Source organism: Pleurodeles waltl, chromosome 2_2 (genome assembly GCF_031143425.1).
Source record: "Pleurodeles waltl isolate 20211129_DDA chromosome 2_2, aPleWal1.hap1.20221129, whole genome shotgun sequence".
NCBI classification, from domain to species: Eukaryota; Metazoa; Chordata; class Amphibia; order Caudata; family Salamandridae; genus Pleurodeles; species Pleurodeles waltl.
The window spans coordinates 636,222,613-636,237,813 of NC_090439.1; the positions used below are offsets into that span (position 1 = coordinate 636,222,613).

The 15,201-nt window shown below is 41.3% G+C and overlaps 1 protein-coding gene across 2 annotated transcripts in view; it reads left to right on the forward strand.

The window, feature by feature from the left end:
- LOC138282505 (acyl-protein thioesterase 1) overlaps positions 1-15,201 on the forward strand; it is a 558,768-nt gene that overhangs the window by 244,647 nt on the left and 298,920 nt on the right. For both annotated transcript variants that reach the window (XM_069220172.1, XM_069220173.1), the window contains exon 6: positions 2,488-2,561. In XM_069220172.1, the coding sequence (XP_069076273.1) occupies positions 2,488-2,561 (74 nt within the window). The remainder of the gene's footprint in view (positions 1-2,487; positions 2,562-15,201) is intronic.

The following is a 15,201-nucleotide window of genomic DNA, read 5'->3' on the forward strand; positions in this document are numbered from 1 at the left end:
AATATACGTCAATAGATCAGAAGCAACTACTACGTTTTCTACCTTATCAATACATTGTCTCTCTTTTAGAATTATGGGTGGAGATAGCATTACTCCCAGATCCTTCTGTTGCCACCAACTTATAATGCTGTCACCCTTTTTTGAGACATACGTTTTTCCTGAGGTATACCGTTGGTTGTATTCAATCAAACCTATAAAATAGCCATGTAAATCAATAGGTTCCTCACCATATGCACACAGTCCAATATCAGGTTTCAATAAATTGGTCTTCCCTTTGAGTTGTTCCTCATAAAATGGATTGGAAATAATAGTGATTTTGGCACCTGAATCAAACAGTACTTTTGTTTTCTTTCCTTCAACGACAATGTAGTCTAACGGACCACTAAGATTATTATCAGACACCTGTAAGACTATCTGACCACACACAAAGTCACAAGTATCATCATTTGCACCTAAGTGATTATCAATAGCATTCACATTTTGCTTAGATTTCCTTAAATTGCACACAGACAAGAAATGTCCCTTCTTTTTACAAAATAGACAAGAACTATTAATCGCTGGACAAGACTTGTCATTTGCAAAATGGCCTTCCTTGCCACACCTGTAGCGTTTTTTCTTTACAGTATTTTGAGTTGTTTCTTTGTGAACAGACTTGTTATACTTAGATTTACAATCTTTCACCACACTAACGTCTTTGGTACCATTGTTTTTCATCACTTCAACACATTTCATGGAATGTTCAATCCTCTTGGCGAGAGAAATCACTTCATTAGTTTGGGGATCATCCAGTAACCACAACTCATCACGTACTTTATCAGTGTTACAACCTAGCATGAATTGGTCATGAATTCTTTCATCTAGAGATGCTCCAAATTTGCATGAGGAGGCCAAACGTCTTAGATCAGTGATGTAATTCTCAAAAGTTTCACCTTCAACCTGAAGTCTTTTACCAAAATAGTATCTCTCTAAGATAGTGCTAACGTTTGGTAAGTAGTGTAAATCTAATTTTCTAATGCAGATTTCATTTTCATTAAGACTGATTGCTTCACTGTTGAGGATGTCAGGAAGATGGTCAAATACCTCTTGACCCTCAGTTCCAAGACAGTGTAACAATAAGGCAGTTCTTCTTCTTTCCGTACTCAACGAGGTACCACAAACTCTGGAGTACCTCTCAAAAACCTTCTTCCATTTCCTCCACCTGATAGGAGGTTCCCCAGGGGTGGAAAGAAAGGAGGTGCTGCTACGTTCTGCATTATGAATTTGTTCAAACAGCAAAAGAAACACAAGAAAACCACCAAAACCACATGTGTGTGTATATATTACTAAGAAAATAGTTAAATATCTATATATAAGTAAGTACTCTCTAAGATACAAAACAGAAAAAGTAATATTAAAGTACATCAATGGTCATGAAGATGCAAGTTAGCATGCCTGTCGCTGAGGGTAGACTTGGAAACTCCATATGTAAATGAGTGCGTGCCTATGGCAGTATACAGAAGAGCGACAGGCTGTTACACAGGAGCACTGGAAAATGGGGAAAAATTACAGGGAAAATGTGATCCACTGACACAAAGGCTTGAGGCAGGAGGAAGACATTTTTTGTGTGTGTGCGCTCTGAAGAAAACATCCTACAGGATGGCCAGGAAACCAGGAGCTTAGAAGAACCTCTTCACTTCCATGCGTCGCTTAAAAACTAAAAGAAGATTAAGTGTGCGCTTGCTGCGCTTGACAGAGTCTTCCTGGGTGAATGCGTTGCCAGGAGAGCACAACGTGCGTCGCTTACAAACTGAAAGAAGAATAAGCATGCGTTTGCTGCACTTGACAGCGTCCTCCTGGGTGAATGCGTTGCCAGGAGACCTAAACGTCAATAGCATCTTCCAGAGTGAAAACGTTGCCAGGAGACCGCAACGTTAATCGGCCGAAGGCAGTTTGCCACAACGTGAAAATGTAAACAAAGCAAGCGCATATAAATTGAAAACATAAATCCGGGTTACCAAAGCCGTAGAAACAGTCTGAAGAGTCATTCACAAAGTAGTAGGAATCACCGTCGGAGTTGGGATGCTGCTCGTCGCCAGTGTAAAATGGAAGCCAGAGTAACAGAGGAAGCCTGAATACACGAAGAATTTTAAAGGTTTCGGCATTTATTTATGATGGAAACAGAAAGTTATCCCGGGAGGAACATCCCAACCTCCGCACCTCGCCTTAACCGCCTTCGTCTGTCCACAACATTCTCTAAGGAATCCCCAGACGAAGGTTCCATTTAACACCTTAGCAAAGATTCCAATTAACAACTACTGCCAGATATAACACAGGACTGTTCGTTTGTTGCCACAGCGTTCCATGGTACATTTGCCCCATTCTTTTACCATTTAAAATATTTTGAAAATGTGAATCATTCGTGTATGTATCCTTTCTTCATGGTATGCTATTTTTTCGGTTTTGAGTGCTGTATCTCTATTACATGTTTGTTGTTTCTTTTCTTTCCAGTGAAAGCTTTGATTGACCAAGAAGTGAAAAATGGTATTCCCTCAAACAGAATCATTTTGGGTGGATTTTCGCAGGTAACCTGCTATAAGACCAGTGTTACATGTACTGTCTATGCAATGTTTAATCCTGAGTACTACATTTGTTTCTATGAAACATGAGTCAAATACGATTCATGATGAAATGTAATTCAAACTGACAGACCGCCACACCTTTTCATGCTGGTCAAAACATACATTTAAACTTATTTTTTAAATGGTTTAGCCATTCACTAATAGTATTTTATATGGTATAAAATCAGCAGCAAAGTGCAGTCTGTACTATGAAAATTTACTCCATTAGTCAGGACTTTTCAGTATGTCCTGTAATTTCGTCCTCAAGGTGCCCTTAGTATGCACTATGTAAAGGCCAGGAAAGAGTGATGCAGCGGTCAGGCAGCCTGAAGTGAAGTCTTAATGCCTTCTGTTGGTCCTAAGCCACAGTACAGGCCTCTGCTTTTGATTGTGTCAGCTAACTGCAGTCTGGCATATTTATAATTGTCCTTATCAAGAACGTCTATTTTTAGATGAAAAAGGTATCGCCATAAAACAATAAATCAGATCAATTAAAAGACAATTCAAACACAAATTACTGTATTGAGATAATAGAACTAAGTTATTATTATATGTGACATTTAATTCATTCTCCATATTTCATCTGCTTTAGATAATTAGTAGAAGGAAAATGTGTGCCCTGTAAGGATATGTTTAAATATCAATTTGGTAATATACATATTGTTATACATCTGTCATGTACACCAAATATAATTAGCAATGCAGAATTGAATTTGTGGATTGCCAAAGTTTTACAACATTTTATATGACACAGAAATTGTAGAAAGGAAAAATCCCAAAAAAGGAAAGTTAAATAAATGTGTCAGAAAAGCAAACTTGGTCTATTTGCCATTCACAATGTCAATGGAACTTATAGTAGATATAAGTTTGACGGTTTATTCTTGGCTCTATAGACTTCCAGCAGAATAGAGAGGTAGCATTATCTCCAATTTGTGACTAATCACAGATAGAACGTTCTAAGGCTGATTTCGAACCTCGGCGCCCTGCCGCTCCTCTCTTCCATAGCTGCAGGCAGGCACAGGCTCCCAGCATGCGGCCAATCCTGATGCTGCTCAGAGCAGCTTCAGGATTGGCTGGGAGCGCCCAGCCAGGGTGCTCCCAGGCAGACTGGGAGCCTGTGCAGGCTCTCTCCAGCCCGGCAACTGTTTTGCTGGGCTGGAGAGACCCTACTGCGCATGTGTTTGGCCGGCCCGAAACCGCCGGCCGGCCAAACATACATGTGCAGTGAGGGGGAGTGCTGAGCACTCCTCCTCGCTGCTCGACACCCCGTGCCCCGCCTCTTTACCAGAAAACAATAATAAACTCCGTTTTAGCAGCGGCCGCTGCTGGGAAGCAGGCAGCGCTCCTCCTCCCTAATGGAGGAGCCGCCACTTGCCTTGGTTGTACCGTTGTGGTGAGACCATATATCCTCTGAGCCAGCGAGACATTAAAGATTTGCAAATGTAGGTAATCAATGGAAGACAAATAGCTCATTTGTGGGCTGCTGGACCCCTTGGGCTCTTATGAAAAAGTACAGTGTTCGGTTTAGCCCATAGGGTTGCTCACTTTTAGCTACACTTTTTACTCCCAGTTAAATTTTCAGAAGTTACATGGGGGTTTTGGTAGCTTAGATGTGTATTTTAGGAAGGCATATTGACAAAGACAAATGCAGGTATGAATTTTATAACTACAATAATCAATCCCATTCAAGGGCCCCCTGGTTTATTCTTGGCTCTATAGACTTCCAGTGGAATAGAGAGGTTGCAACAGCTCCAATTTGTGACTAATCACAATTTTTTAGAACTGTTATTAGGCTGATCTCGAACCTCTGTAACAACTTGAAAAACATTAATATAAAACTTTTTTTTATTAATAGAGTATGAACTGCCTATAACAAAAATCTTAAATATTGGGACATGGGCTAAGGTTTTTTAACTAAACAATAAATGGAGACAAGTCTATATATTGACATAGCCAGCCGCCTACCATTTGGGACCTGCGGCTTCTCCTTCTAAACCTCCACCTTGCCAGGCACCTCTGACGGCCTCCTTGCGGCGGGGCTGGCTTGCAGGTCCTCTTTTGCCGGGCCCACCCAGGGTCGCCAGGCGCTGTGGTAGGGATAAAAGCGCTCACCATGCGCTTCGTTTTTTAACAGGAGGGTGAAAGTATAAAGCTCTCACAACGTGGTAGTGTGGCTCCAACAAGAGTAATAATCAGATGAATCGCTCAACCATGTGCTACTTTCAGGCCCAAGTGCCAAATATAGTGCTCCCCAGACACTATATTTGCAGGGGCAGGACACAGTTCGCCCATTCACTGGGCCCCCAGAGAAACTTTTGAGGGAGGAGGGAAAGGTTATGGGGAGACACAAAGGCAGGCAACAATGGAGGGAGAGGCCAGCACCCTACAGGAAGATAGGGGCAATTCCTCCTGGCAGTCCAGCAAGTCCAAGTCAGGGGGCAGCTGGAACCAGGGCAACAAATAGAAAAGCAATCTTGCTGAATCCTTTGTGCCACCCAGGAGGCACCAGGCTGCAGGACAACAAATAGAAGAGCAGCCCAGATGAGTCCTTTGTGCAGTCCTCTAGTACTTCTGACAGAGGTCCACACCTGGTTCCAAAAAGTGCTCCCCAGCATGGGGCAAGAGCCCCTGTACCTATTCTCAAAATGTCTTAGATCTAGTGGGCACTTCGAAAGAACCTAAAATGTGCACTACATCCCCTTTCAACACACAGCCCTCACTCCAGACATCAGTAGGGGGTAAACAAGCCCCTTTGTGTGAGGGCAGGACAGCCTATACAAATGTAAGTGTGCCCTGGCCCCCTCTGTCTCAGCCCAGGAATATCTTTCATTATGCAGCAGTAATCCTGTTATACCTCTACCCTCCCTGTGTGAAAGTATGCACAAAGCCCGGCTGTCACTGTACCCTAGATGTGGATTGGAGTAAGACTGTAAAGCACTAGAGTTATAAGCACAGAGAAATGCCCACTTTCTAAAAGTCGCATTTCTAAAATAGTAATGTAAAATTTAACTACACCAGTAAGACAGATTTCTCAATAACATTCCAACCAACCAAACATGAAAACCCTACACCTTACAGATTAGAAATTACCACTTAGACATATAGAAGGGAATTCCAAATGCAAACCTATGAGAGGAGCAGCACTCACTGTAGTGAAAAACAAAATAGGTTCTTTGCCACTACTAGGACAGGAAACACATAATAATATATGTCCTACCTTCTACATGCTTAGCACCCTGCCAATAGGACTATCTAGGGCTTTCCTTAGGGGTGACTTAGCTGTAGTAAAGAGGGATTTTGGGCCTTGACAATTAGTTTGACTTGCCAAGTTAGTGTGGCAGTAAACTGCGTACGCAGGCACTGCAATGGCAGGCCTGAGACAAGTTTGAAAGACTACTTCTGTAGGTGGCACAATCTGTACTTGCGGGCCCATTGGTAGAATTTAATTTACAGACCCTGGGTATATGGTATACCACTTTACAAGGGACTTATATTTAAATTAAGTAAGCAAAACAGAGTATGCCAGTGATACCAAGTTTTAGGGGAGAGAACATGTGCACTTTAACACTGATTAGCAGTGGTAAAGTACTCAGAGTCCTAAAGCCAACAAAAAGAGGATCAGAAAAATAGGAGGAGAACGGCAAAATGTTTGGGGATAACCCTTCAGAAGGGGCCATTTACAACACTGATGTTTTAGCCTTTATCCTGGATTTCAGTGAGACTGACTCTTAAGACTGCTGGGCCTCATGGCATCTTGCATCCTGCTAGTAACGCCTGCTCGTTGGCATATGCAAGCTCTGCAGTGGGACCTGAAGTTCCAGTGGGGGCAGCATCAGAGGAATCTCTCCGACATGGTCCAGGTCTTGGGGGGGAACTGTGAAAGACATACAGTGGTGGCTAAGGAACCCGCAGTTGGGTCTAGGGCAGACCCCTTTCCCTTCCCCAGCCAGATTTCACATTAGTGAGATGGGGCGACCATCTGGGAGAGGTGAAGATCAGAAGACTCTGGTCTCCAATGGAATCCAAACTTCACATCAACATGCTGGAGCTCTGAGCGATATTCCTGCAATTGAAAGCCTTTCTACCCACCATCAAGGGAAGGCTAGTGCAGCTGTTCACGAACAACACCACTGCTATGTGGTATTGAAACAAACAGGGCAGGGTGGGGTCCTGGACCCTTCTTCAAGAGGATCTGCACCTCTGGGCATGGCTGGAGGGCCTAGAAGATCAGGAACGACCAGACCCAAGTCATTCTTGTGGCTCCAGACTGGCAACAGAGAGTCTGGTATCCCGAGCGCTCTGAGCATAGCCATTGATCCTCTGATCAAACTGCCCCTTCGGAAGGATCTTTTGTCGCAGCAACAGGGGAGGGAACCTGTCCACTCTCTGCCTTCTTGCGTTGAAATTGAGCGGCAGCAGTTGACAGCTTTTGGCCTTCCTCCGAAAGTCTGCAACGGCATCTTGGCAGTCAGGCCAAAAGGGTATACACTCGCCATTGGAAGAAATATGTGGCATGGTGCACAAAAGACTTTATTGATCCACCATCTGGAGTACTTTTTTTCATCATTGTCCTTGTCTAGGTCTGCTTTGGGCACTCTTAAGGGCTATTTGGCTGCCATTTCTGCCTTCTTGTGGTTGCCTGATCAACCTGGTTTAATAGATTAAGGGTCGTATTCACTTTCTCTCCTTCCCCAGCCAGTGTGCCTCAGTGGAACCTAATTTGGTTCTTACTTTCTTGAGGTGTGCTCCTTTCGTGCCTCTCCACAATTGTTCCCTCAGACTTCACCTTGAAAACAGCCTTCCGTGGGGCAGTTACATTCACCCACTAAGTAAGTGAGCTGCAGGCCTTGTCATCTAAATGGCCTTACCTCGCTGTATATCCTGACAAAAAGGTGCTTCACACACAGACCTCTTTTCTACCAAAAGTGGTCACACCTTTTCATGTAGGCCAATCCATCACCCTGCCTACTTTTTATGCACCCCTACAGTCTTCCAAGGAAGAGGATAGACTCCACTGTCTAGATCCAAAAAGAGTGTTTGCTTTCTACTGTGATCCAACCTGAGAGTTCCAGGTGGACGATCAATTCTTTGTGGGGTATGTGGGTGCGAAGAAAGGTTGGGTGGTGTAGAAGCGAACCATCTCTCGTTGGGTCATACTCAGCCTCAAGTTCTGCTATGCACTGGCCAAAAAGCAATCTCCTGAAGGCTTGCGAGCTCATTCCCCCGGAGCTAAAGCTGCGACCACTGTGTTAGCACATGGAGTTAGAGTCCTGGATAGCTGCCAAGCAGCAGCGTGGGCATCTCTGTACACGTTTGCTAAACATTACTGCCTGGACAGTCAGGTACGAACGGCTGGGCAGTTTTCCTGTTCAGTCATGCAGGCTCCTTTGAAATTGATTTGCAGACCCACCTCCAGGGATGGTATTGCTTTGGTAGCTATTCAAAAGTAAGGACTCTGCAGCTAGAAGTTAGAACAAGTTACTTCTCTTCAGTAACGCCATATCTGGTTGAAACTGTATCAGGCTGTGAATTCCTTACTGACCCACCCGTCTTCCCCGTTCAGTGAAGACATTTCTAGGGACAGGGTTCGCCGTTTCAGGGCCCTAGTTTTGACACACCTATGGTCTGTGTTCTTCATGGCTCTGCACTTATGGCATGAAAAAGTAGTGAAAAGTTAAATGATGCCAGCACGCGTGGTGGTGCCTATATAGGTACAGCAGCATCACTTCTGGCATGGATGACTACAGACACTGAAGTGATCGATACCACCTACTGGTGCACAGGGGTTCTGCTCATGAAAAATCTTCTGGATCCATTCTGACACCTGGGGAGAATTCAAAGGTAAGCAATCTGCAGCTAGATATAGGGCCGTCTGCTGAACTTCCTTACTGGCTACCTCCCCTCTGGGCCCATTACGACGGTCAGCCCAGCAGGAAAGTGGCAGCAGCATTGTCTCTGGCTCATAATAGCCTGTAGGGTGCGGGGCAGGGGGACCCCTGTGGCCCCCTGCATCTGTCTCTGCCAGCCTTTTCATGGCGGTGAAACTGCTATGAAAAGGCTAGAGAAGAACCAGGTTGTAATTAGCAGGCAGCGCTGAATTCAATGCTGCCCTGGCTGATTCCGACCTGGACCTCTGTCAGCCCGTCGGGGAAATTGTTCCTGGCAGAGTCAGCGGTCGTTTGGCAGTCCGACAGCCAAACTCTTAATTTGGTGGTCAGGACCGCCTCCATGAGTCTGGCGGTCTGTTGACTGCCCGACTCCTAATCAGGTCCATAATCTTTGTCAAATAAGGCGTTACCAAAGGTAAGCAACTTGTTAGTTGATGTTTGTACCAAGCTACTTAACCTGAATATTAGTGCTGATCGAGGTCATTAATAAAAAAAAAAGTAATAATAATAAAAAGTGAAACAGATGACTGACTCCCCATAGTCCCAAGAATTTAGCCTGTTCACCCATAGATCCATACCACACTCTTGCAAAATTATGAAAGTGTAAAGAAAATATGCTGCATTGTAGTTTATCAGGCACACCTGCTTATCTAGTAACACCTTAGGAAGAGATTTACATAGTTGTCATATGCCGTCTTGAGATCAAATAAGGCCAAGAATAGCCTCCTCTTATGTAAGGCGGCATATTTCATTAGAAGTGAAACCCTGCTCCTCATTTGCAGTCCCAAAACTAAAGCCAGCTTACAAAGAGCTAAAACTTCATTACTGTCCAGATGGTCTTGTAGTATTGCAGGCAAAGTCTTTTTTTTTTTGTAAAGCTTTTCATTCCCATTCAGAGAAATGAGGGAAGAAAGTTTGAAGGCAAAATAAGGTCACCTTTTTTAAATGGGGGCAGTCGTGGCTAATTGCCGAAAGACAGTACAATCCTGTGGTTAAATAAAGCCAACAGAAAGGGGGCCTCTAGATGGGACGAAGATAGATAGATAGATAGAGCAGAAAAGTGTTGCTTGTGTGCTTTATGCCTCTTCTGTCTAACCAGGGTAGAGATCAGCTCTGCAATTTGGCTTATTGAGGAAGAACTGTAACAGTTACCATAGTTTCTGACCAGAACTGATGATTTCAGGGGGTTTTTTTTTGTAGTTTTTTTTTTTTTTTTTTTTTTGTTTTAGTTTAAAGCGTTACATTTTAACATTACTGTAATTTTACATTAGACTTTGGTTGTTTTTTTTGTTTGTTTTTTTTTTTTGCAAAAAAAAAAATATATATATATAGGCAGCATTAATTGCATGTAATCGAATTGAAGCCCAGAAAATAAAGCAGCAGCATATACGGCAACTTTGAAGTGCGGTTTATTCCTTCAATTTGATAAAGGAATCTGTGTTTCACATATATATATATATATATATATATATATATATATATATATATATATATATATATATATATATATATATATATATTTATATGTATTATTGGAGTAACATATGTTATTCCAATAATTTGTGGCAAAGAAACTGATGCATTTCAACCCCACTCGGTCGTGATCACATGACTGGTGACAAGTTTAAATAGCCTCATAATGATCAACATTAACAAATGACTTCTCACTCAGTGGAAACGCCCACATTCATACAAAACAAAGTGAATGAATCCCAAAATTGAGCACAATATGCCTTAATTATATGTCATTACTTACTCTATTGTACCAATTTGCTTGTTACAAATCTCATAACAATGTGCATCTCCAGCTGGGATCAGTTTAATCGTCACTATCATACTAGTTTTGACTTTCAATTACGAGGAAGGCACAGACTTAATTAATTACATGCATTAGTGTCCAAGTCAGTTCATCAAAATGTGTGCATGTTAGGCTAAAGTTGCCAATCCTATGTACAGTTATGTTATATTCCTATACTATAACCTGTTGGGAGTCTCATCCACCCAATTTCCCTTAGGGTACTAAAAAACTATTTACCAACATACCTTCCGGTAATGTATGCATTATTATATTTATGGCTGGATTCTTAATAATAACCTCCTTTAAAGCTACCTCTGTGAACAGGATATCACACTGTCTACTTCAGATGCTCTTTAACCTTCCTGCTTGTTTAGTGTACTTAACTATAAAGCAAGTTGGGTTATTTTTCTTGTCCTTTCCTTTTATCCTGTTTCGATCAATATAGAATAGTTTCCCTGCTCATTTTATCAGTCCTCCCCTTAGCCTGTGTAAGCATCTTGCTTGGATATCCTCTCTTTCCAAATTTCTAAATTATATTGTCTCTCGTCATGATGTAACTTTCCTCTGAGCTACAATTACGTTTCACTTGTAGAAATTCACTATAGGGGATCCTCTACCTGACGTTCGGAGGATGATTGTTTTTGGCGTGTAAAATGGAGTTTCCTATCGTATGTTTCCAAATAATTCTGTTTCCAAAGACTGTTTTTTACTGTTAGTCTTGGATCTATAAAAAATCAATGGTTTCCTCACTGTAACTCATTGTAAAAATGCAGAATCACTTGATTTTGTTGAGGATTGTTAAAAATTGTTTTGGTTCCTGTTCTTGCCCCTTCCAAATACAAAAAAAAGCATTTGCAATGCAATAGGTCTTGCTTTTGCTTGAGTTAAAGCTATTGTCATTGTAAATTGATAACTAGACCTTTCTTGCCTCTTAAATTGGTGAACCCTGCCTCATAATTTTGTCTTTTCCTGCCATATAATTCTAGTGGCCCTGCATATATCTAAAACACTTCATTTACTTTCTTCCTCTATCTGCAGCAAAAAATGAAAATATTCCCATTTAGCATCCTAATTTAAATCTGCCATTCTGATTTCAATAGAATACTACTTTCACCTCCCCACCATCAGAGTTGCTGGCTGGCTAAAACAATTCCTCCAAAAAAAGACACATGACCGCCACAGAGAAAAAATAAACTGGAAGGGTCACCCAAACATATCAAGAGTGTTCAAACAGCCATAGTGTAATAAGGATGTTAAGTTGGCCTCAATTCTGGCCATATTTGTAAGAGAGATTAAACTTTTATCAGAAATTAAAACCTTTATTAGAATTTACCTTTTGGCATTAGACTGTAATGCTCAAAAAGCCCCTAGAGGGCACCATAACAAAAATATTGGTAAGAAACATGGTCATGTAACCCTATTGTTAGCCCCTAGAGAGCATAACCCCATGAAAAAAACAGGAGAAAGTAATGCAGTGTAACCATATACTTAGCCCCTAGAGGGCGTTTTTAGGTCTAGCAGACCTATTACAATGATATAACTAAGGCATTTAAAACAAAACTTCTACCAGCTGTAAAAACGAAAGTTCTAGTGATGAATGAAAAAGCTTAAGTTACTAAATGGTGGGAGGGGTTATTTTTTTGGATTCCCCACTAAGACAGTGTGGGGACCCAGAGATAATGTAGACAGAGCACTTTGTGGTCAATGTTTTGAAGGTAGACCCATTCTCCTAGGACCACCACAGGCTGAGTTATGAGCAAACATGTTTTGTAAAAGTAATGCCTTGCAAAGCATTATGGGGCAAGTTTCCGTGCCACAAATATTTTAATATGTTGATAGGACTGAAATGCTTAGAACAGCCCCTAGAGGACACCACTATGAAAATAGCATTTGTAAGAAACATGGTTATGCAACAATATAGTTAACCCATAGAGGGCATAACCACACAAAGAAAATGGCAATAAATAGTACAAAAAGAAAATGCCCATAAATAATGCAGAGTAGCCATATATTTAGTCCCTGGAGGGCATAGTGCATTACATATTTTCAGGGGTAACAGGCCTATACCAATGATATTATAAACGAGGCCCTTAAAACACAGGCTATTCCCAGCTGTAAAACAAAAGTTCCAACCATGAGAATGATTAAAAAGACACTGAATGGTGGGAGGAGTTATTATTTTGGGGTCTCTACTAACCTACTGTGGGGACCCATAGATGACCTAGACAGAAAGAGTGAGTGCTGAATGTTTTGGTGGTGGTCCCATTGTCCTAGAACCACCACACGGTGAGTTATGGGCAAAAATGTTTTGTAAAAGTAATACCCTGCAAAGCATTATGGAGCAATTTTCCTGGGTGCAGTGAATATTGTAGTATCGGCTCTTCCACTGCGCTGGAAGAGCTGCTTTCACTTTGAGGATTTCTGTTTTATGCATAGCATTTACCAATTTCAAGTGTTTTAAGGGGAGAGCCACAAGAAATTACTCTGATTAGGTAACTGTAAACAATGTGACCAGTGCTTCAATACCACTGATCACGTTCACGCTGTTGTGCCTGTGAGTGCCATAGCTGCCATGCAGCACAAAGGAGGGAGACAAAAATAAATATTTTGCCCATTCTGAATTATATCGTCAGTTGTGCAATTATCCTTGTAACAAGGGCAGTCTGCAAGGCGTGACAAAAACAGACCCAAGGCGGGACAAACGTAAAGCATTTACCAATGACAACAAGTGATTTTTGGAAGGCGAGCCCATGAACGAGTGAAAGTGATGGCCATGACATGGGCATGATTAAAAGGCCAAAATACTTACAACAGGTCAAAGTGCTTGTGCGCTTGACCTCAAAACATTGTTGATATATCTCAAACACAGTACTACTTTGCCAGTGATATTCTAATTCAGTGGACCAGAGCACCTGCTCCTCCTACCAGCCCATGACAAAATTAGCGTAGCTGGGGCAAAACAATTGCCCAGTTCTCTCCCTTGGAGTTGTTTGAAATACTGGTTATCAGAAATAAAAATGCTCTTACTTAAAAAAATATATGTCATATCTATTAACATGTGAATATGCTCCAAAAGATTAATCCCTCTGGCCCTCAAACTACTTGCAAACCTCAAATCCATCCGTCTGATGGATGCTTGTATAAGGATTTTCCACATCAAGGCACACCAAAAAAATGGTTCCCAATTGATGTTCTGTATCCTCACAATGAAGTCTTTGGTATCCCTCACATTGGATGGTAAGTTCTGTACAAATAGGAATATCAAATAATCAACATAAATAAATGTTTTCTAACAGACTGCTTTTAGATGACACAATAGGTCGCCCTGGAGGATTAAGCTATCCTTGTGGAAGTTAGTTCGTAAGTATAATGTTGGTACCATAGGTGTGTCATTCTTTAGAAACTGCAACTCCTCCCATTCATCAGTTGACTATTGTATTTATTCTGTACGTCTATATAGTATTGTTTGTCTATCTTCTGATAGCGTTCACTTTTGACTATAAGCTTCCTCAATTTATTTTTTCTTTAGACATTAGTACATCATTGCCATTGCATAACATTGCCATCTTTATCTGATGATTTGACAGTTATACTTTCATTCTTCTGTAATATTGTGGCTTCATGTTGTGCCTGGTTTAAATTCCGATGGGCCCTTGGTGTTTGGCTACTCAACTGTAACAGATCTTTAACAACTATTCACAAAAACATCAATGTTATCCTTGGATGGTTGGGGTACATACTTTGTGGTCTAAAATGAATCTGTATGGATAGATCCGTTCTTATTCCATTCATTTAGTAGCCTAGTTTTCTAACTGAGATCGAAAGAATCACAGACATCAGTGCCAGTAGCAAGATCTATCTCATGGTTTCGATCATACAATGTATTCAAGATTTTACTATCATAAATGACCACGTTCTATCTCTGTATGTTTGGTAACACAGCTGTTTCCATTTTTGTCCCTTTCATTAGATGCACTTTATGTAATGTCAGCTTGCGGGCAAACTTGAACAAATCACTTCTAATGTGTGCATAATGTAGAGCAGGATCTGGATGTAAAGATAATCCCAAATTTAAAACATCAATCTCTGTACCAGTTAGTACCCGTAGGAGAGGTTAATCGCCATCAGTTTGTTCTCTTCTGCCATCCTTTTAGCGATCACCGTTTCCTGAGTCCTCACCCAGGTGTTCCCATGGCTTCATCTTTTCCTTATTTGTCTGTTTTTTTCCGTTTCTCTTTCCTTGACCTTTTTGTTGGAAGGTCTGAATTGACCGTTTGTTGCCTTGTCGTAACAATCTGTATCGCTCGGAAAAAGACAGTTTGTTGCCTGGTGCCAAACATTTCTTATCATGCAGTCCATTTCCGAACTTGCTTCAGTAGCAGTTTCTTCCATTCTTCTATCCATAAATTGTAAAGTGCAAGCTTTTGCTGTCTTTGCTCTAGCTTTATCAAATATTCCTGCAGAGGTTAAAATGCTCTCCGATTCATAGTCATGTTCATCTCTTTGTAATTTTCTTTTACGCTGCATCACCTCTTTCCTGAAAATCTGAATACGTTCCTCAGTCGTTTTCAATTAACTGTTTACCCCCATTCTGATCTGATTCATTTTTTAATTGCACCATTGAATCGATTTTATCCCAAAATTCCTTCTGCTTCTGCCAAGTGTATTTGATATGTATCTGTAGTATTCCTTACAAGCCCACTCATCAAGTAATTTCAGGTTTAGATTGAAGATCGTGGGGAATAATGAAAATATGTAATCCCCACGGGATGTCACACCTCCAAATATTTTCAAAGCAACAGAGCTTTCCACCATCTACTCACTTGTTCTCGTCACATGCTCTCTAAAAATGTTCATTTTTGCTTGATATTTAACACTGCACCGTATGTATTGCTATGTGGAACACTATTGCTTGTAC